The following is a 23,223-nucleotide window of genomic DNA, read 5'->3' as shown; positions in this document are numbered from 1 at the left end:
TCACCAGTCAGGGATCAATATTGAACTCGTTGACAAGTTTCTCAATTAAAATATTAAAAAAATAAAATAGGGGGGGGGGGGGGGGTTCAAACCGTGTAACCCCCCCCCTGGATACGGCCTTGCTGGGTGGGGTTTCAATTTAATATTATGATGCTGCGGAGAAGTAGGGTAAGACAAGGATTTACCTTGGGGATTTGGAGGTGGAAGGAAGGGCGAGGATACAGACAAAGCATGATGAGGAAGGTGCGACTTGATTTCAGTTGTTGGGAAGTGCAAACAATTAGGATTTAATACAAGACAATTATTAAGTGCAAAAGGTCTCAGACCTGAGTCACACTGGTGGGCACGAGGAATAAAACGAATGGGTCGGAGGCGGGGTTTCGTGGATATAGGGTAAGAAGTAGTTGAATTGGGAGGATTTTTGGTAGGGAGGAAAGGGGGAGATGGGAAGGTAAGAAGGTGCTAGGAAATGGAAGTGGGGTGGGAACTTTCTGGAAAGAGGGAGGTTGAATTTGCTTTGGCAAATGACGGAAGGAGGCCAGAACTCGTCAACAGCATCTTGGGCACATGGAGCGGGTAGGGTATGCAAGGGGGCTTGTCACTGGGACGGATATGAGTAGGAGGGGATTGTGGGAGGGTTTTGATGCAGTAACGTCTGTGATGATGATTTGACTGGTTGTGGGTAAAATTTCGGGTTGGAGGGGCGTTTCGGGTAGAGGATGCCTGGGGCATGTTGCTTTGTAACGGATAAGGAGGTAGGTGATGAGGGGTAATTAATGAGGGAGGAATGGGGTCCGTAGTGCTGCCTAAAAAAGGGTCTTTCCAGTGTTGAATCCTTGACTGGTAACAGCTGGGACTGCCCAAGTTTGTGCACTTGTTTTTTGTTTGCAGCTCGACTTTTTTCGTAAAAAGGAAGAGGGGAAATAAATATGCAGGCTATCACACCCGAAACAACACCCACTTGATGCTAACTTACATAAAGAAACGTGGTCAAAACTACACTTTGTTTTCATACACTTACCAGTGACGTAAACACGACATAAGTGCAATAATCAGCACTTCTTTTGGTTGCACTTGTTATATAAAAATCAAGAACAAAATCTTGGACTAGCTTCATTTTGTTTTTTTGAAGTTACAGGTAATAGATCCATGAATATAGGGGCACTTTGGACCTAATTTACAATTTCCTTACTTAAAAAACTTGCAATTTCTTATAACACTTTTATCCGGAATACTTTTTTCCTGCAGCTTTCTTGGAGCACAATGATGTCCAAAATGACATTTATCACCTAATTGGCAAAGACCGGCTGAAATTATATTAGCACATTTGTGATTATTTGCTGAGAAGTCCTTATTATTAGTCAGAACCACTTCAGTACTTTCAAAACCAATTCAGGCATCTCTGATTGAGTTCTCGAGGTCAGGTTTATAATTAGGTTGAATAGAGGTGATATTGGGGTCAGGTACAATTTCTGAAATTAGATTTATGTCACTCATAGTGGCGAAAGTTGATGAACTTAATCCTCTGCTTCCTTCATTAATATTCATTGAGCTTGGGGACAATGCACTGTTTTGATGATGAGAATCTAAGGTGTTATTTACCTTGTTTGAGATGGAATAATTTGTAAGTTGACTTCTTGAATCATTTTCATAAATTGACAAACAATCTCTAATTAGCATTAATTAATCTGTTAGCTTCTCTTTTAAAGTCAAAATTTTTGTAAAATCTGCTTGTGATGAGGGGGATGTCACAACGCTGTCCGTTTCAACATATTTATCCATGCTGCATTCAGTGGTTTGGCATGATACATGCGTTGGACCTTCGGGAAAAACTTCAAGAACTTGGCACTGGGGTGGGGCAAGGAAAATTGTAGGACCAACTGAACTAGCCTCCTGAGGCTTGTTTGATTTTTCTGTTGAAACAGAAAGCTGGCTGTGTGGAGGGTCGGGATAAGGAGTAGGACTGCTTAGGTCACTTAGGATGCTAAGAATTCTTTTTCTTTCAACTGGGATACGAGGCGTTCGAGGGAAGCCAGAATTTTTCATTGTTATTTGAGATTGCTTTGTCAAGAGCTTTCAAATGAGGTGTTACATGACTATATTCAAACAAAAATATTTTGACAGTTAGGCTTATTGAGGTAGAGGCAGCCCAATTTTGCTACTTCATTTTTTTGTCAAAAGCTATCAATCAGCACATCATTTGGAAGCTATCCTTCTTCTGAACAAGTTTCTAGCGTTGTTTTCAATATCAAAGCTAAAAGAGTCACACAAATCTTCTTTTGCCTCCCATCTTCCCTTTAACCTCAAACCCTCCATGACGAAACAAGAAAAATGAAAATTTGTTAAAAGATTCGTTATAGTAAGATATATCTTAAATGGATAAGTTTGTCTCCCAAAGAAAAACATGGCACATTCAAATTTGGTTCAAAAACTATTGGATAAGACTTGGATATTTAAAATCTTTATGTCAGGAGCTTTCAAATGAGGTGTTGCATGACTTTATTCAATTATATTTTATTTTTTACCATTATGGAGGTAGTCTAGAGGTAGCCCTAATGAGATCTTTCTTTTTTTGTCTAAGCTTATCAAACAGCACATCATTTGAAAGCTATCCTTCTTCGGAACATGTTTCTAGCGTTGTTTTCTACATCAAACCTGAAAGGGCCACACAAATCCTTGTTTGCCTCCCATCTGTTTCCTCTCAAACCCTCCATGTCAAAACAAGAAAAATGAAAATTCGTAAAAAGATTTTTTATAGTACGATATATCTTAAATGGAGAAATTTTCCTCGCCTAGGAATATCCTAGCTACATAAACCTACCCCTGAATATAAGTACCTCCCAAAGAAAAACATGGCAAATTCAAGTTTGGTTCAAAAACTATTGGATACGACTTGGATATTTAAGATCTTTAGGTCAGGAGCTTTCAAATGAGGTGTCCCATGACTATATTCAATTATATTTTATTTTTTTCTGTTATAGGGGTAGCCTAGTCTAGAGGTAGCCAAAATGAGGTCTTTCATTTTTTGTCAAAGCTTATCAAACAGCACATTATTTGAATGCTATCCTTCTTTTGAACATGTTTCTAGAGTTGTTTTCTACATTAAACCTTCCATGTCAAAACGAGAAAAATTAAAATTAGGAAAAAGATTTGTTATAGTAAGATATATCTTAAATGGGGAAGTTTTCCTTGCCTAGTAATGTCCTAGTTCTATAAAACCTCCTACCTTTGAATGTAAGTACCTCCCAAAGAAAAACATGTCAAATTCAAATTTGGTTCAAAAACTATTGAATAAGACTAGGATATTTAAAAGATTTATGTCAGGAGCTTTGAAATAAGGTGTCACATGTCTATATTCAATTACATTTTATTTTTTACTGTTATAGGGGTAGCCTAGTCTAGAGGCAGCCTAAATGAGGTCTTTCATTTTTTGTCAAAACTTATCAAACAGCACATTATTTGAAAGCTATCCTTCTTCTGAACATGTTTCTAGTGTTGTTTTCTACATCAAACCTAAAAGAGACACACATATCCTCTTTTGCCTTCCATCTCCCCTTTCCTGTCAAACCCACTATGTCAAAACAAGAAAAATGAAAATTTTTAAAAAGATTCGTTATAGTAAGATATATCTTAAATGGATAAGTTTTCAGTACTGAACTGAACTGAAGTTCAGTACTGAACTAGTTTTCAAGGTGTCAACAAATAGCATCTAAAGTGAAATTCTTGTATTGCTTGCAAAAGCTTTTGCCAGTGATTATTGAATTTTGAATTGAATTTTGGACTGAAAGTGGAATTACGATTTTAGGATTCGTTCGTTAAATGCTGTTTTTATAGCCGAGCAAAATTTAGGCTGGGTTGTGCCTTGCAAGTTTGGCCGGTTACGAAAGCACCCGTGAGGCACAACCCTCACGTAAAGATAAGTCTTTTTCATTTTTGATCTTCATTTCTGATTTAAAATGGAAGATAATATTAATGCATTATTAACGCAAATTCAAGCAATTAATTGCAAGGTGGATATTATTGAACCTCTGTCAAGACAGGTCAATTCAATGACGTCAGATGTGGCTGAGTTGGGAAATAAATTTGAAAATGTTGCGTCGTTAGTCCAGAATATTCAAAGGGAATCGCAGTCGGTTCGCAGAGATGTGTCAAATGTACGGGAAGAAGTTGGATTAGCACTGAGAAAAATTCAGTATTTAGAAACTGGCATGAAGCGGGGAAGCGTAGTGCTTTATAACTTTTCGCCGCAGCATAGGGGGCGCTCAATTCTGGAAGATGTTGTCAGTGCTTTGAATGTGGCAATTCCAAATTTAAATCTCCGTCCTTTTGATGTGCGTGACGCTTTCAGACTTAAAAGTTCAACGAGCGTCCGTCCGGTAGTGATCAAATTTGCAAGTGTTGCAGGGCGGGACTATGTATTAAAATCAGGTTTTCTTTTGCGAAGGTTGGGATTATCAATTAGTCCTGATTACACAAAACGTGAGTTGATTGCCAGAAAAAAACTGAAAGAGACTTTAGAAGATGCAAAGACTGAGGGTTTTGTTGATGTGAAATTACGAGGACTTAAGTTGTTAATTAGTAACCAGATTTTCATGTATAATTACTCAAGTGACCTTTTTGAAGAACAAAAACGTAACACCGCTCATGACAGTGTAAATCCTCCTCGTATAAACAAAGCTGAGCCCCCTCCCCCCCAGCCTCAGGCAAACGCGGCGCCCCCGCCCGAGCCGGGCCGGGTCGGTCGGGCCATCTATAGCAACAGGCCCCCTGAAGACGATGGTAGCTTGGCATATTCGTCTAATGCTAGGACTAGATCCGAATCTTCGGCAACGGTTGTATCTTTTAGTTCCGTGACCTCTGGAATGGGGGACGAAGATCGTAATTTGGTAATGTCTTTAACAGAAACCCCAGCTCCAGAGGGATCGCAAGCTATCCCAGCACTAAAGCAGCGTAATCCCGCGACACGCTCGAATGCGGAAATTGTTAGTCCTGATAAAAACGAACCACTGAGGGTAAGCTGCCCAAGACCCGCAGAGTATAGTTTCAGAGTAAACTCGGGTGATTATGACGCTAAGAGGGCGATAGTACCAAAAAAATTTTTCTGCCCAAGACAGCAAGAACCGACGATGGGAAATGAGGCGGTATAGGCAAATTTGGAACATGGTGAAAATTCTCTATTAAATGTGTCACATTGGAACATACAAGAGTTCACGCAAAATAAGTTTAAGGACCTGGTTGAAGCTTACAGTCCTCAAATTATTTCTTTTGTAGATACAAGGTCTGGAGAAAATATTATAGTTAAGCATTATAGTTGTTTTAGTGCAAATCGTAAAATGTCGAGAAATGGTCGTTCTTATGGAGGTGTATCGTTGTTTGTTTCAGATGTTTTTTTGTCATCTAATGATTTGATCCGGCTAAAAAGTCAGTCTTGTAACTTAGTTTGGGTAAGAATTTCACGGGGGAAAAGAAGTCATGTGTTTTGTTCTGTGTATATCCCTCCAGAAAGTAGTTCTTTTTCAGAAGAGAATACATGGGAGATATTTCAAAAAGAGTTGCATATTTTTTTGACAAAGTTTCCTGCCAATGGCTTTATTCTTTTAGGAGATTTCAATACGTCTGGGGAGTTGCAAGAGCCATGGTCTTGCCAATTTGAAGACCATACCCACTCGGAATCTCGTCGTGATGGAATGGGTGATGAAGAAATGGATGAGATCCCTCCAAGGACTAGTAAGGACCATCGCCGAAAAAATAGGTGTGGAAGTAAACTTTTGGTAATTTGTGGTAAGGAAAATTTAATTATAGTTAACGGGAGGATAAAGAGCGGGGAGAGTTTACTTACTTTTTTGGGAAGTATCCAAGTGTAGTAGATTATATAGTTGTAAATAAGTCTCTTTGGCCGGATTGTGCTTGTTTAGGGGTGGTCCCGGTTTTGGGTTATTATCACCTGCCGTTTAGGTTGTCTTTGAAAGTATTAAAAAAGAGGGCATTAAAAAGGTCATTGGGGAGTTTTAGGAGCAAGGTATTAGAAGAAGGATTAGAAGTTAGAGATCCATTGAGACTAGAATCACAGGAAGAAGAGAAGGTTAAGGTTAAGCTGTTAAAAGATGAATTTCAGGCAGGAATAGAGAAGGGAGAAATATTGACAAATGAAGCAACAATAGAAGAGTCATTAAAGGGATTAATTGATAGCTTGTATGAAGTAGGGGTTGCTACAGCTCAGAAACAGTCACGGATGTTAAATGTTTTATTTTATGGTGAATGCGTAGAGAAAAAATCGAAGTTGGTGCAAACATTAGAACTGCTGAGACAATGTTCATATGAGGATAGGGAATATATTTATAATATGTTTAAAAGCCAAAGAAAAGAGTATAAGAAACTGTTAAAAGTGAAGAAGTATAAATTTCAAGAGGAGGAAGCAGAGAGAATGAAAAGGGAATTTAGGAAAGTAACAAGAATGAGTTTTGGAAAATAATAAAAAAATCAGTTACAAACGCTTCTGACAAGACAAGTATCCCGCCGGCGGAAAGTTGGCTAGAATTCATCGAAAGCAAGATGACAGAAAGAGAGGAAACGGATAGCCTGAGTCGGTGGGTGGTCGGCGAAAACCTTGCGGAATTCCCTCTAACGGAAGAAGATTAAAAACTACTGCAGCCTTTCACAGGTGAGGAAATATGGAATTCGCTAAAGAAGATGAGAGGGGCCTCAGCACCAAGAGTTGATGGCATCCCAACAAGGCTCTGGAAGTGGTCTAGGTTATATTTGTTGCCTTTGTTATCAACGTTATTTTCAAGTGTCCTTAGCAAGTTGGTTTGGCCTCAACAGTGGAATATTTCAACAGCTTTACCACTTTTTAAAAAGGGAGACCAAGCATTGCATAAGAATTATAGAGGGATTCATTTAGGAAATAGCCTTAGTAAATTATTTTACAAAGTGTTAGTGGATAGATTAGATAGTTGGCTTAAAGAATCAAATAAGTTAATAGAAATTCAGGCAGGGTTTCGAGAGGATTATAGTGGGGTAGATCAGATATTTATTTTGTATGGGCTTATTAGGAAGTATATCATTTAAAAGTCAATAATTAAAACAGTAGAAAGTCAATAAAAAAATTAAAAACATCAAAACAGGTCAAACTAAACTTAAACAAATACAAATCAGAAAAAGAATTAGAACGGGCATGAAAAGGAGGGAATAAACGAAAAAAGAGCGAGACATAAATACATTTAAATTAAAAGGGATACTAAGAAAGTGTCAATAATTCAACTACAGTAAGTCAATAAAAGAGTTAAAAACAATAAAAAATGTTCAAGAAAGGGGGGACAAAATAAATAAATAAACCCCTGTTAAAAAAAAGAAATATAAAATATAAAGAATTACCGGGGTAACTGAAAAAAAGAGGGGGGGGCAATCAAAGGAGGGCAAGAACCTGGGCAGTACCATCAGCTAATAAACAAAAAAGAGGGGAAAAAAGTGACGATTGAGACACTTTATTCATTTTTTTATGTAATGAAGGGACCAAAAGGTCTTTCATATCTGGAAGTAAAGCAGCGACTGGGGGACAAAGAAGGGCGGGGCTCGGAAACAGCTCGAGGTGGCCGTAATCTAGATGGGGAGTGACGTTTGGGGAAAATACTTGCCGTCCTAGGGTTTTTTATGGCATTTTTTGCAAAACGGAGGCACAACGAAACCCTCCTTTGCTCCAGGGTTTTCAGACTAGCTTTTTTTAGGAGCAGAGAGTATGGCACCTTGCCTTCTTTGAAAATTATTTGCAAAGCTCTTTTTTGAATTAATTCGATTTTTTCCGATTCTTCGCGAGAGATACCAGGGTGCCAAACTGGACAAGCATATTCTAGATGCGGGCGGACAAAAGACGTGTAAATTCTTAAGGAGTGGGACCGGGGGACGCTGAATTGATTTAGGAGCTTAAGAAGGGCGATAGACACATTAGCTCTATGGATGCTGCTTTAACGTGGATATCCCACTTTAAATTTGAAGAAATTGTGACGCCAAGTAGTTTAAATGAGGACACAGAAAATTCAGGAGGGATAGGATTAAGAAAATAGGCCGGGGATTTGAGGAAACAAATGGGCATTATCATGGACTTAGAGGGGTTTATTGTCATGTCTAAGTCTAAGGCCTTGTCTCCAATTTCATTAAGGATACTCATAGGGTTGCTTATTAAATTTCTGAAGCAAGTTTCAACAACCGTTAGGTTATAAACAAATTTCCATCAGTCAGGAAATTCCTTTGCGAGGCTGTTGATCATTACTGAAAAAAGGAGGGGGACCTAGGGAAGTACCTTGGGGTATGCCATTGTGGACAAGGAGAGGATTTGAATAATGATTTTGGTATTTGACAACTTGCGATCTATTTGTTAAGAAGAAGGCAACTAATTTCACCAGTAAGGGATCAATATTGAACTCGTTGACAAGTTTCTCAATTAAAATATTGTGGTTAACAAGGTCGAATGCTTTCTAAAGGTCGATGGAAATTAAATTTAGCCAGAAATTAGGCTTTTCAAGGATTTTCCCGATGTGATCAATAAGAGAAACGAGTTAATGGGAAATAGAGGTGGATTTAGGTTCCCGAATTGCTTCAAGTCAGTAAGAGGTAGAATTTCTTCCTTTAGCCAATCTGCAAGTAATCCTTCATAAAGTTTTGAGAAAATAGGAGTAAGAGTAATATGACGGATGCCTTCAAAACCAAGCTTTCCGTTTTTCTTTTTCAAAGGGGTTATGAAACAATGCTTTCAAATTGTTGGAATTTGCCCAGACTCGGTAATCTTGTTCAACAGGAAAGACAAGGGCTTAGACAAGAAATCACCAAAGGCACTAATAAAGGGAAAGGGGATATCCAAAGGACAAATAATTGTCTTTCTTAGTTTTTGAATTCTTCTTTCTATCTCAGACAGGGAAACAGTGGGTAAAGAAGGGGAAAGGGCTCCTGATGGTAATTGGTCGGACAGTGGTGGAAGGCTCTGGACAATGGAAGCAAGGAATTTATTGAGATTATTGGCAGTAATATCAGGGGACTAAGATAGATTGAAGTTAAGCTGTTCAAGCCTCCTACCAAACAGCTTTTTAACCTCAGAAAACCAATTTTTTGGTTTATTAGTGAACAATACTTTGACCTTATTTTTGTAGTACGATCGTGGCAATTTGCGAATTTCTCTTTTAATTGATTTTCTTAGTTTATTGGCTTCATCTGGTTTACCATTTTTGAAAAGCTTCAAGTTGGTTCTAATTAGTGTTTTTATAGTTTGGTTAATAAAGGGTTTTTTAAAGCACTTTTTAAATTTTTTTTCAGGGAAACAAATTTGATATTTGTCAATTAGCTTTTTGTGGAACATAGCCATTTTCTCATCAAGATTTTTTAAACTATAAACATCGGACCAATCTTCAGTATTCAGCCACATACAAAAAGAAAGAAGACCAGAATCTTGAAGAGGGCAATAACTACCATAAGTTATTGAGAAAGAATGCTTAAAATTTGAGGAGGGGGGATAAAAGAATCGAAAGATGATAACTTCAACCTAATGGAGGCAAAGCTGAGGGAGGGTTGTAAAAGTTATACATATTAGTTAAAATAACATCAAGAGAGGTATTTCCCCGAGTCATTGGTATTTTAACAACTTGCTTAACTTTAAGTGAGGAGCAAAAAAAATCCATTTTAAGGTCGTTTGCAACACCAACTAAAAAAAGACCAGCATTGGGGTATTTAGAAATAACAAAATCAGCACTTGTCTGCAATTGCTGGATGAGTTTACGTTTTGACTCGATATTTTGATTTGGGGAGTAATAGAAAACAGCTATTGCAATAATATGAAATGGACAAGGGAGAACTTTTGGTCTAATACTTAGCCAGAGGATTTCATCATACTCGGATAAACTAGGGACTCAAAGAACCTTTGGGTAAAGGTTACTCTTAGTAAAGAACAAAACACCGCCACCTTTTTTCCAAGTGGGTGGTCTAAAGGACGGAGTTTAATAAACTCTGAATAATTTGTTAGGTGCAGAAACCCTGGGTCATGGGACTGTACTTCCGTAATAGCTATAATATCGATTAGATTTGATTCTGAAAGCACCTCGAGTTTGGTAAGCTTTTCAAAATTAAGACTTTCAGCATTAGTAACTAAAAGTTTAGGAAAAACAAACCGATTGGGGAATTTCGACAGGGATACTTGGTGTGTTTCAAAATTTCCTGGGTGGGGTTTCAATTGAATATTATGATGCAACAGAGAAGTAGGGTAAGAAAAGGATTTACCTAGGGGATTTGGAGGTGGAAGGAAGGGCAAGGATACAGACAAAGCATGATGAGGAAGGTGCAACTTGTTTTCAGTTGTTGGGAAGTGCAAACAATAAGGGTTTAATACAAGACAATTATTAAATGCAAAAGGTCTCAGACCTCAGTCACACTGGTAGGGTGGGCACGAGGGATAAAACGAATGGGTCGGAGGCTGGGTTTTGTGGATATAACGTAAGAAGTAGTTGATTCGGGAGGATCTTTGGTAGGAAGGAAAGGGGGAGATGAGAAGGTAAGAAGGTGCTGGGAAATGGAAGTGGGGTGGGAACTTTCTGGGAGGAGGGAGGTTGAATTTGCTTTGGCAAATGATGGAAGGAGGCCAGAACCCGTCAACAGCATCTTGGGCACATGGAGAGGGTAGGGTATGCAAGGGGGCTTGTGACTGGGAGGGATATGAGTGAGAGGGGAGGGAGGGAGGGTAGTGGTGCTGTAACGTCTGTGATGATAATGTGACTGGTCGTGGGTAAAATTTCGGGTTGGAGGGGCGTTTCGGGTAGAGGATGCCTGCGGCATGTTGCTTTGTAACGGATAGGGAGGTAGGTAATGAGGGGTAATTAATGAGGGAGGACTGGGGTCCATAGTGCTGCCTAAAAAAAGGGGCTTTCCAGTGTTGAATCCTTGACTGGTAACAGCTGGGACTGCCCAAGTTTGTGCACTTGTTTTTTGTTTGCAGCTCAACTTTTTTTGTAAAAAGGGAGGGGGGACATAATTATGCAGGCTATCACACCCGAAACAACACCCACTTGATGCTAACTTACATAAAGAAACGTGGTCAAAATTACACTTTGTTTTTCTACACTTGCCAGTGAGGTAAAAACAACATAAGTGCAATAACGAGCACTTCTTTTGGTCGCACTTGTTATATAAAAATTGAGAACAAACTCTTGGACTAGCTTCATTTTGTTTTTTGAAGTTACAGGTAATAGATCCATGATTATAGGGGCACTTTGTACCTAATTTAAAATTCCCTTACTTAAAAAACTTGCAATTTCTTATAACACTATTATCAGGAATACTTTTTTCCTGCAGCTTGCTTGGAGCACAATCATGTCCAAAATGACATTTATCACCTAATTTGCAAAGACCAGCTAAAATTATATTAGCATATTTGTGATTATTTGCTGAGAAGTCCTTATTATTAGTCAGAATCACTTCAGAACTTTCAAAACCAATTCGGGCATCTCTGATTGAGTTCTCAAGGTCAGGTTTATAATTAGGTTGAATAGAGGTGATATTGGGGTCAGATACAATTTCTGAACTTAGATTTATGTGACTCATAGTGGCTAAAGTTGATGAACTTAATCCTCTGCTTCCTTCATTAATATTCATTGAACTTGGGGACAATGCACTGTTTTGATGATGAGTATCTAAGGTGTTATTTACCTTGTTTGTGATGGAATAATTTGTAAGTTGACTTCTTGAATCATTTTCATAAATTGACAAAAAATCTCTAATTAGCATTAACAAATCTGTTAGCTTCTCTTTTAAAGTCAAAATTTTTGTAAAATCTGCTGGTGATGAGGGGGATGTCGCGACACTGTCCGTTTGAACATATTTATCCATGCTGCATTCATTGGTTTGGTACGATACATACGTTGGATCTTTGGGAAGAACTTCATGAAGTTGGAACTGGGGTGGGGCAAGGAAAATTGTAGGACCAACTGAACTAGCCTCCTGGGGCTTGTTTGATTTTCTGTTGAAACAGAAAGCTGGCTGTGAGGAGGGTCAGGATAAGGACTAGGACTGATTAGGTCACTTAGGATGCTAAGAATTCTTTTTCTTTCAACTGGGCTACAAGGCGTTCAAGGGAAGCCAGAACAGGGTACAGAAAGACCCAGAGAAGAAGTAAGGTTAACTTGGATTTAGTGGAGCAATCAAGGCACATCCAGGAGTTACTCTAATTAGTAATGTCTATCCTGGCACACTTTTCAGCCCCTGCATGGAACCAAGAGTCACAATTGGCACATTTGATTGAGCTAGAAGTAACTTGTAGTCTGCATTCTGGACAGTATTGTTTTTGTTTTGCCATTTGGACAAAGGTCACAATCACTATAGCTTTGAACTTAGAGAGGTGTTGACAGGTTGAACTCTGATGAAGAACTGAAAGTACTAAGTGAAGTGCCCCAGGGAACCATATTTGGACCAACACTATTCAACATTTATATAAATAAAACAAGTCTTTATGCTGATTACTCCAAACTCATTTGACCTGTTGATACACCCAAAAAGAGAGCCTTTATGCAGAATGACTTATGCAGTGATCAACAATATGGAGGATTTAATTCAATGAAAACAAATGTCATATAATCTACTTTGGAAAGAAAAATGAGAAATGCCCTTATCATATTTTAAGGATGGACAGATCAAGACAGACTATAATCTTGTCAGAAGTGGAGGGAGACTTGGGGGTCATAGTTGATAAAGAATTAAAATTCACTATTCACACACAGACAGCTGTAGCTAAAGCAGTCCAAACCCCTTGCTTTATAAAAAGACCAATCACTAGTAGGTCAACTACAGTGATGACTAAACTATATATGGCATTCGTCAGGCCTAATTTGGAGTTTGACATGGGTGTTGCTAGCCGCCTCAACAAAGGTGACCAGCAGAAGTTTGAATCAGTTCAGAGATTGGCTACAAAAGCAATTGATGGATGCAAATATTTAAATTATTCATCCTGTCTAAAGAGACTGAAACTCCCCATTCTTGTCTATAGATGTAAAAGGGGTGATATTATTATGACGCAGAAGCCCTGAATTCTAACTCTCTATTAAATAAGCCATTTCAAATTGACCAATTGGCCAGAACTAAGGGGCACAGTTGGAAACTATATCAGAAGAGAACTGCAACTAGACTACACAATAGCTTCTTCACTAATAGAATAGTGAGTTTGTGGAATCTGCTCACCAAAGAAGCTGTCACTACCCCCAGAAAAGCTGTCACTACAAAGAAGCTGTACTGCTGCCTTAAAAAGAGCCATTGATGGAGAATGGTCATCAAAGCTGTGGCAAACTGAGTGGGATGCCATTGAGACATCCAATCATCATCATCATCACAAAACAGTAACTCTACAGGATTTAATCCTTATTTTGCTGGGCAATGCAATTTAAGGTAAATGCTTAAAAGTGGAGAAACTACAATATTCATTTACTGACACATTTATTAGATTTTATCATAATCAATCCATGCAGATGCAACAGATGACCTTGTAACATCAACTTAGCATTGGATTTTGAATTACATTGCAGATTTTTATCTAAGTTCTACCATATGTTAAGAGGGGGGGTGGGGGAATGTGGAGAATTGGAATCTTTATCATTAAGAGGTAAATATTTAAAAGGTTTGTTACCAGTCTATAGTTACAACTGTTCTTCAGGAAACCTCTAAATCACAGAAAAGAATACCGTACCATTTGCTTCCTTATTAAGACAATCCCTCCAATGATCCCATACATAGCCCTAAAAATATATTCCATTATTATTGAACTGTTATATGTGGGAGCCTTTTTGTTGAAACAAGTCTGGTGTAGTATATTGACTTGACACAATTTATTTTTTTTTTCAACAAGATATTTCTCTAAGGAGAAAAGGGATAGTTGCAAAAAAAACAACAATGAAAAACTGGATTATAATACATGCTGGTGAAAATTGTTCATGCTAGTTTCAAACAAGACCAAAAAGTAATTTTTTTTTTCTAAACTGACCATTCTTCCATTGTTTTAATCTATTTATATATTCTAGCATACACATTCATGTATGTGAACTTCATTTGTTACTTTTATAATATACCCACTACTGCTCAAGTTGTTCATGCATTGACAGACTGTAAACCAGTTTCTTTCACCTTAGCATGAGAAAAAACAAAGAGAAGTGACAGGATAGAGGGAAATTTATGGTTTGGGCTATATATTTGCACATTAGGGGGTTGGGGGTAAAGTATTTTGACACTGTGAAGCCTAAAACAAATTCTTACTTTAACTCTGCAGAATAATTGTAGGGTAAAGGCACCAATGATTCGACAGTGCAATTTCTGAACCACTGTTAAAATTTTCCTTCAAAACGGGATAGCTCTGCTTAGCCGTGACTTAGAGCGCCATCTCTTGGAGCCGTCATTATATTTTGACTGTGCGAAACGTGTACACTATATCCGGAACACCCATATAAGGAAAGAACATTAAATTCAGTCAGTTTCCTGTTTTTGACACAAAAGGAGCTCCCGGCAATTTTTCAGGTATGTAACGATCAAACTCTCATCACTTGGTTATTCATTGTAAGAAAAAATTGTGGCAAGCGCCACTGTGTTAAGATACATCTGATCTTCACTGAAATGCGGCTACATTAGCTTTTTCTTGATAAAATTAAATGAAAATGGAGACGGAAATTGCATTGACGAAACTAGGTTCCAAGCGCCAAAAATTCTTGTTTAATGTAGTGGAATACCAGGCGGACTAAAAATGTTCCTTCAGTCGCATTCAAGTATAAATATCAGCTTCTATCAAGGGATTTATTTCTTTGGTGAATATCTCGAAGTAACCTTGTCAAAATTTTGGACAGATAGCAAAAGGCCATGTTAAAATATAGGTAACTTTGTCAAAACTTCACTGAACATGTAAAATAGGTGAGAAATCATAGGTGTCGAAATTCCAGGACCCACTGATGAAACCATAGGTACTATAGCTGTCAAATTTACGGGTGCTTTCTGTGCAACAAGAGATTTTGATGATTATTTTTCATAATAATAGCCTATTTCAGATGAAAGAACATTTAAACAAAAAGTTTTTTTAAACTTTGAAGTTTTACTTACAGACACTGGATTTTTCCATCATCTGAGGAACTGCTGCTTGGCCTCATACCATGCAGGGGCGTAAATTTAATTGGGGCAGGGGGGGGGACAGTTGACCCCCCCAGACCTCGTTTTGCCCCCCCCCCCATATTTTTTTAGATTATACCCTTATTTATCCTTCATCCGAATAAAAAATACAAATTTTATCGAATACAAAATCAACCCACTAAATCAAATAAACTTCTTAAATTTCTTGAAATCCACTCCCGTTTTCCTAGACCCTATCCCTTCCAAAATGCTAGTGAAACCATTTTGTTATACTAAATTTGTTAAACTAAATACTATTTGTATTTAATGATGTACATTAAAATTTGTTGTACCGATTTTGTTATACCAAATACTACATACTTGAAACGATTTTGTTAGTTTTATTACTTCTACTTTTTGCATAGTCTTTTATACTTTTTTATATTAAATGAAGTTGAAGAAAAACAAAGAAACAAGAATATACATGTCAAATACACCAGGTTCCACCCACAAGTATTCCCCAAGTATTTAGATGGGTGTCAAATTGAGTTCCGACTTGCATCGAAAACAGGTAACTTTTTTGTTGTGTTGAATTTGTAGGTGAAAATGCTCTAATTTCAGAAAATTGGAGTTTTGTACCCTTTCCAGACAAAACTTCAAACTTCTCATCAAACAGTTAGATTCCTAGATCTTTTTCCTACATACTGAAACCCTTTTCAAACCGAAAGTCTTTAAATTAAGACTTCTAGAGTAGAAAAACTGTTTTTTTACAAAAACTGTTGAGTCATCGGTTCGACACCCAATACGGATGTCGAATTGGGTTCCGACTTGCATCAAAAACAGGTAACTTTTTTGTTGTGTCAAATTTGTAGGTGAAAATGCTCTAATTTGGGAAAATTGGAGTTTTGTACCCTTTCCAGACAAAACTTCAAACTTCTCATCAAACAGTTAGATTCCTAGATGTTTTTTTTACATACTGAAACCCTTCTCAAACCGAAAGTATTTAAATTAATACTTATAGTTTATAAAAACTTGTCTTTTAAGAAAACTGTCAAAACATCGCTACCTTTACCCTATCTAAAATTTTTTGCATACTGACCCCCGTTACGGTACCTCCCCCCCCCCCTAATGTGCAATTATATAACCCAAATTTGTTTCAAGAACCTTTCATTTTTAAGTATGTAAACCATTTTCTGGTTTAAATTGGTTACACATAAAAAACAAATTTTTATTTTAATAATTGGTCACAATTAAAATATTCAAAGACTTTCAAAATGTTGTTAATTTCTTCAACAAGCTGATAAAAATGTGACAAAAAAGAGTCAAAATTGCAAGTTTTACTATGCTCACAAGACAATGAATTTGAATGTAAAAGCAAAAACAAGCAGCCAAAATCACTTTCCCCAAGCATTCTGGTTTTGCTTCCAGAGTCTAATCAATTTTTGTCTGCTCACAAACATTGATCCAACAGCTTTCTGCAGTAAAATCCCAATTAGCTACTTTTCACTACCGTCTTAAGGGGTTAAGTTAGGAAAATGAAACTTTCCATAATGACTCAAGTATTGCCAAGCTTCTATGTTAAACCTCTTCTGATTTGTAAGTCTTAGAAATATAAGCTATTAAAATTTTGAAAAAACAACATTTTACTTTAATTTTTAGTTATTAGTTTTGTTGTCACTGGTTTTAGTTCTGAAAATACAATTTCATAGGTAACATATTTGCAGATTTTTGAAAGTTCATAAATTGGGATTATGCAAAGCTGTGAAGCTGAAAACCGATTTAATGTACTTCATTTAAGCGGAATATCAATTTCGCAAGGTTTCACATTCACAAAACATAAATTTTTAAAGGTTATCAAATATCACTGCCCTCTGAAAGGGGGAGGAGTGGAGGTAGGTAGGTTAAAGTTACTGATTATTAGACAAATTTTGCAAAAAAAACTCTACTCCAGAAGGCCTAATTTGAAGAGGGTTTCAATATGTAGGAAAAACATCTATAAGTCTAAGTGATTTGTAGTAATAAGTGATAGTAATAAGTAATAAGTGATTTGGGCACAAAACATTGTTTTTTTTTATGACGAAGGCACTCCTTACAGAAGAAGTTTTCGTTTAACTCTGAAAAGAGCTCACTTAAAGCGGCGTTCACAAGCGTGTCTAGCTAGAATCCCAGGTCTAGACACGTGTCTATCCAAAATCCAATGTCTTGGCAACGACAGTTCAAAAGTAAAATTTGGCGCTTAGCTAGATACGCTAGACAAGGCGCTTGGCTAGACATTGAGTTCTAGCCTCTAGAACTCAATATATAGGATTTTCGATTACAGCCAATCAGAATGTGTCAAGATCCACTATTATCATCATTTTGTTTACATTTTTAAATTAAAATTAATTTTTTTTTCACATTAATTGTTTTTTTTCATTTTAGGCAAATATACAACACCTGACAAAATAATAAAGCACACTAAGGCAATTGTTTTGCTTATCTCATCCATTAGCTTGTGACAGTAAAAATAGTGATTATAATATTTGAAATTTTGCCCCCATAAGCTCTGTTGATTGGCTAGAAATGACAATTTGAAACTATATTTGCAGTTTTAGCTAAGCTCCAAATTTTACTTGTGAACGGTCGGTGCCTAGAAATTGGATTTTGGCTAGACACGTGTCTAGACATGGGATTCCAGCTAGACACGCTTGTGAACGCATTGAAAATAAAAGTTTCTGGTTTCTATTTTAAGAACCGAGAAGGATTGGAGGTCAACCAGTCCCTTCACCGCAATCATGTATACAAACACATCATATCAACATTTTGAGATAGCCATTTTGTTCAGCATAGTTGAAACGTCCAGTAATTGCGTCTTTGGATATGCCCCCTCCCCCAATTGCTGTCAAGCCAATCGCTATGTTTTGCTAGCTGTCCATTTTTAACACATAAGTTTGTTTTAGAAAAGGGTAGTCATAAACTTTCAAGAGGTCTTATTCAATTAGAAATCAGAATCTCTGTATACTTTTATTAGAGTCAACATTAATAAGAGATCACCTAGTCCCCCCCGCAACGGATTATTTTTCCCCACCTACATCCGATAGATACTGGAGAAAACTGTTTTGTTCAAAACAATCAGGGAGATCATATCACGATGCCTCAAGATAAGTTTAGCCCCCCGAGGAATAAAAGGTTTTTATTGAGGGGGTGGTCGTATGAACTTTGGAGGAGACTCTTTTGATTCGATATTGAAAGTTCTAGTTCCCTTTTTTAGATTCGAATGTGATCGGAGGGCAACTTGCCATCTTCTTCCCTCGTAAAGCTTCTGTTTCCCAGATGTCACCGATTGAAAATTTGAGACAGCAATTTTGTTCAAGATAGTCTAAAGAGCCTATAGCATTGTCCCCATTCTTGATAAAAATCAAAAGAGTCTAAGGGTATAGGTTTTAAATCATGCTCCAGGGGCGTATAAGGTTTTTGTGGAAGGGGTGATCGTAAAAGCCTTAGAGGTGGCTCGTTCAATTGGTAATTGGCAGTTTTAGTTCTCTTTTTGAGAGTCAAAAATTATCGGAGGGCTACAAAAATGCCGGTAGGGTTTTCACAACCCACAAAAGCCAAATGGGTAAGATCCGAAAGTTAAACCCAGAAGGCTTATAAGATTTCTATTGAAAACGAAAGTTCTAGTTACCTGCTTATGAGTCAAAATTGTTTGAAGAGATACCAGCCCCCCGCAACGCCCATAATTTTGCAGAACACATCCAATCAAATTTTTGAGACAGCTATTTTACTTAGCATTGTTGTAAGATAAAACTTAACCTTTCTCTACAAGCTAATGAGTGTGATAGCCTCTCATGGCTCGCAAATAATTTTTCTGTTTCTGCACGTGGAAATCCCCTTCTCTAAGTAAAGAAGAGGGTAAGCAAGGTGCTATTTCCTGACCTTAATAGCCTAAATAATAGTTTTAATAGCCTTAATAGCCTAATAGTATTTTAAAGCCACAAACAAAGTCACTTATGTCTTATTTTCTGTGTGGTATTGATTTGTCTTTGATTGGTTATGCAGATGACTTACTGAACCCGAACCGGTTTTTGCGTTGGCTAGAAAATGATTTTATCAAGTTACAATAAGAGTATAGCCACATTAGACTCCAGTTTAATACTGAAAAGTCTGAAGTGATGCTTTTTAATTTGAAATCCGATGCTTGTTAAAGATTCAAAATTCGAGATTTTATTATTGAGCTTACGGAGGACATTGTATATTTGGGCATTTCTATCCGGAAGTTGATACTAGAGACGCAGCTACTGCTTTTTCATTTTCAGAAGTGGTTCTCTCTTACGTATAGCTCTAAATTGGCAAAAGTTTGACTTTCATCTGTTGGCCCAAGTGTACAAGGCTATGATTTTTCCTCATTATCTGTACCTTAGTCCATTTTGGCGCATTTATACGGCTACGGATAAACCGGCTACAGATAAGCTGGAGAAACCAGCCCCCCGCCACGCCCATAATTTCCCAAAACACATCAAAGGTGAAGGAAACACATCAAGGAAATAGCAAGGTACTATTTCCTCACCTTAATAACAGTATTTTAAAGCCACAAACAACGTCACTTATGTCTTATTTACTGGGAGTTATTGATTTGTCTTTGATTGGTTATGCAGATGACTTACTGAACCTGAGCTGGTTTTTGCGTTGGCTAGAAAATGATTTTATCAGATTACAACCAGAGTAAAGCCACATTAGACTCCAGGTTAATACTGAAAAGTCTGAAGTGATGATTTTAATTTGAAATCCGATACTTGTTGAAGATTCAAAATGTGTGATTTTATTATTGAATTAGAAATACCTTTTTATTGTGACTGTGTGATTTGTAATGGCCACTATCATGACTTCGATAATTCATATGAGAGTAATGCAGCAAATTTAGAAATCGCGGAAAATGAAATAGAAGAGGACAATCTGGAAGAAATGGAGAAGAAGAGTCTTTAATGATATGTAGAGAAAAAGGACAGGCTCATCAGTTTCTGCAGTGGAAGAGAGTGACCAATATAAAAAGAAACAATACAAACAAAGAACACCCTCTCCATTTCAAGAAAGATCGGAAGCACGAGGAAGGTCTCGCAAAAGAAGATTCGATATGGCAGAAAAGGATGACTGAAAGAAGAGACATAGAGAAGATAGATATTTCTACAGCGGCACTATCAAGAGAGAACATGATGAATTATTTTTTGGAACCGATTCAAAATGTTCAAAGTTGTTCAATGATATTAATTATGTATAATAATGTATGTAACATATCTTTATTTTAATATTCTACATTTTTTATTTCAATAAATATATTTTATGCATTACTTTGTTATATTTCCATTATTTTTAGGGTAGGCTAGCACGTCAAACGCTTAAAATGTTTATTAAAAAGTCGGAGATGTAAGGAATGGAATTTTCAGAGACATAAATACTACTAGCAGATTCATTGGGGATAAATTAGAAACTGAGATAGATTAACAGAGGTTTAACAAAAAGTCTGAGAGAGATGAGCTGAATTTGAGTTTTAGTTTAGAGTTTTGATTTAGAGTATTAGTTCAGCTTATTAGTTTAGAGTTTTAGTTTAGATTTTTAGTTTAGAGTTTAGTTTAGAGTTTTAGTTTAGTTATAGTTTAGAGTTTTGATTAGTTTTAGTTAAGAGTCTTAGTTAGAGTTTAAGTTTAGTTAAGAGTTTTAGTTTCGTTTTACTTAGGAGTTTTAGTTTAGAGTTTTGATTTAGAGTTTTAGTTTAGAGTATTAGTTAAAAGTTTTAGTTTATAGTTTCAACATAGAGTTTTAGTTTAAAGTTTTAGCTTAGAGTTCTAATTTTGAGTTTTAGTTTAGAGTTATAGTTTAAATTTTTAGTTTAATTTTAGTTTAGATTTTCAGTTTAGTTTCAGTTTTGAATTTTAGTTTAGATTTTCAGTTTAGTTTAGAATTTAAGTTAAGATTTTTAGTTTAGGGTTATAGTATAGAGTTTTAGTTTAGTTTAGAGTTTTAATTTACAGTTTTGATTTAGTTTAGAATTTTAATTTAGAGTTTTTGTTTAGAGTTTTAATTTTGATTTTTATTTTGTATTATTAGTTCAGAGTTTTAGTTTAGAGTTTTACTTTAGAGTTTTTGTTTAATTTATTTTTAGATTATCATTTTTAATCTCGAATTTTAGTTTACAGTTTTAGTTAGATTTGTAGTTTATTTTGAGATGAGATTTTTATTTTAGAGTTTTAATTTAGAGTTCTAGTTTAAAGTTTTAGTTTAGTTTTATTTTAATTTAGTTATTGTTTAAAATTTTGTCTAGAGTTTTAGTTTTGTTTTATTTTAAATTTTTATTTTAGTTAATTAGTTAGAGTTTTAGTTTAGTTTTATTTAAGAGGTTTATTTATATTTTTATTTTATTTTTAGTTAATATGTTTAGTTTAGATTAATAGTTTATAGTTTAGTTTAGTTTTAGTTTAGCTTTAGTTTAATTTAGTTTTAATTTAGAATTTTATATGAGTTTTAGTTTAGTTTTAGTTTAGATTTTTAGTTTAGTTTAGTAGTTAGAGTTTGAGGTTTAGTTTAGACTATCAATTTAGATTTTTAGTTTAGTTTTAGTTAAGAGTTTCAGTTTAGATTTTTAGTTTAGAATTTTAGTTTAGATTTTCAGTTTAGAATTTTAGTTTAGAGTTTTAGTTTAGAGTTAAGTTTAGAGTTCCAGTTGAGATTTTTAGTTTAGTTTTAGTTTAGATTTTCAGTTTAGTTTTAGTTTAGATTTTCAGCTTAGTTTTAGTTTAGAGTTTTAGTTTAAAATATAAGTTTAGAGTTTTATTTTAGAGTCATAGTATAGAGTTTTAGTTTAGTTTAGAATTATAGTTTAGAGTTTTAATTTAAAATTTTAGTTTAGTTTAGAATTTTAATTTAGAGTTTTAGTTTAGAGTTTTAGTTTAGAGTTTTAATGTAGAGCTTTATTTTAGAGTATTAGTTTAGAGTTTTAGTTTAGAGCTCTATCTTAGTTTAGTTTTAGTTTAGTGTTTTTAATTTATATCTTTAGTTTAGTTTTAGTTTAAAGTGTTATTTTAACGTTATAGTTTAGATTTTTAGTTTATTTTTGTTTTATTTTATTTTTTCTTAAGAGTGTTAGTTAGAGTTATAGTTTAGTATTAGTTAAGAGTTTAAGTTTATAGTTGTAATTTTTATTCCTAGCTTATAGTTTTAGTTTAGTTATAGTTTAGAGTTTTAGTTAGAGTTTTAGATTCAGTTTAGATTTTTAGTTCACTTTAGTTTTAGTTTACCGTTTTTAGTTTAAAGTTATAGTTTTAGATTAGAGTTTTAGTTTAGTTTTATTTTATACTTTCAATTTAGATTTTAGAATTGTTTAGTTTTATTTTAGTGTTTTAGTTTACTTTTATTTTTAGTCTAGAGTATTAGTTTAGCTTAATAGTTTAAAGTTTTAGTTTAGAGTTTTAGTTTAGAGTTTATAATTTTAATTTAGAGTTTTAGTTTAGAATATTAGTTTAGAGTTTAAGTTTAAATTTTTAATTTAGTCTTAGTTTAGATTTTAGTTTTAAATTGGAGTGTTAGTTTGAAGTTCTAGTTTTAGAGTTTTAATTTTGTTTTAGTTTAGAGTTTTAGTTAGAGTTTCAGTTTGGTTTTAGTTTAGAGTTTTTTTTAGAGTTGTAGTTTAGTTAAGAGTTTCAGTTTAGAGTTTTAATTTAGAGTTATAGTTTAGGGTTTTAGTTTAGTTTTATTTACTTTTAGTTAAATTTAGTTTTAATTTAGAATTTTAGATAGAGTTTTACTTTACTTTTAGTTCAAATTTTTTGTTTAGTTTAAGAGTTAAAGTTTTAGTTTAGTTTTAGTTTAGAATTTCAATTTAGATTTTTAGTCTAGTTTAGTTTTAGTTTATAGTTTTAGTTTAGATTTTTAGTTTAGAATTTTAGTTTAGATTTTCAGTTTAAAATTTTAGTTTAGAGTTTTAGTTTAGAGATTAGTTTAGAGTTTTATTTTAGATTTTTAGTTGAGTTTATTTTAGATTTTCAGTTTAGTTTTAGATTAGAATTTTAGTTTAGAGTTTTAGTTTAGAATTTAAGTTTAGACTTTTAGTTTGGAGTTATAGTATAGAGTCTTAGTTTAGCTTAG

At 35.2% G+C, this 23,223-nt stretch overlaps 2 protein-coding genes across 4 annotated transcripts in view; both read right to left on the bottom strand.

Annotated features, from left to right (window-relative positions):
- Positions 1-1,646, bottom strand: part of LOC148943954 (uncharacterized) — a 33,602-nt gene extending 31,956 nt beyond the window's left edge. The window contains exon 1 of the mRNA XM_089101757.1: positions 1,603-1,646. Coding sequence (XP_088957883.1) covers positions 1,603-1,646 — 44 coding nt within the window. The remainder of the gene's footprint in view (positions 1-1,602) is intronic.
- LOC148943950 (uncharacterized) overlaps positions 1-23,223 on the bottom strand; it is a 628,351-nt gene that overhangs the window by 359,039 nt on the left and 246,089 nt on the right. The window contains exon 1 of one of the 3 annotated variants that reach the window (XM_089101662.1): positions 15,103-15,198. The exons of the other annotated variants lie outside the window; for them this stretch is intronic. Coding sequence (XP_088957788.1) covers positions 15,103-15,149 — 47 coding nt within the window. The 5' untranslated portion in view covers positions 15,150-15,198. Of the gene's footprint in view, positions 1-15,102; positions 15,199-23,223 lie in introns of those variants that run through there. 3 annotated transcript variants of the gene reach the window in all.

The sequence above is a fragment of the Artemia sp. Qi Xiang Cuo genome, chromosome 15, assembly GCF_049724085.1.
Source record: "Artemia sp. Qi Xiang Cuo chromosome 15, ASM4972408v1, whole genome shotgun sequence".
Taxonomy (NCBI): Eukaryota; Metazoa; Arthropoda; class Branchiopoda; order Anostraca; family Artemiidae; genus Artemia; species Artemia sp. Qi Xiang Cuo.
This window is presented reverse-complemented; position numbering and strand designations above follow the sequence as displayed.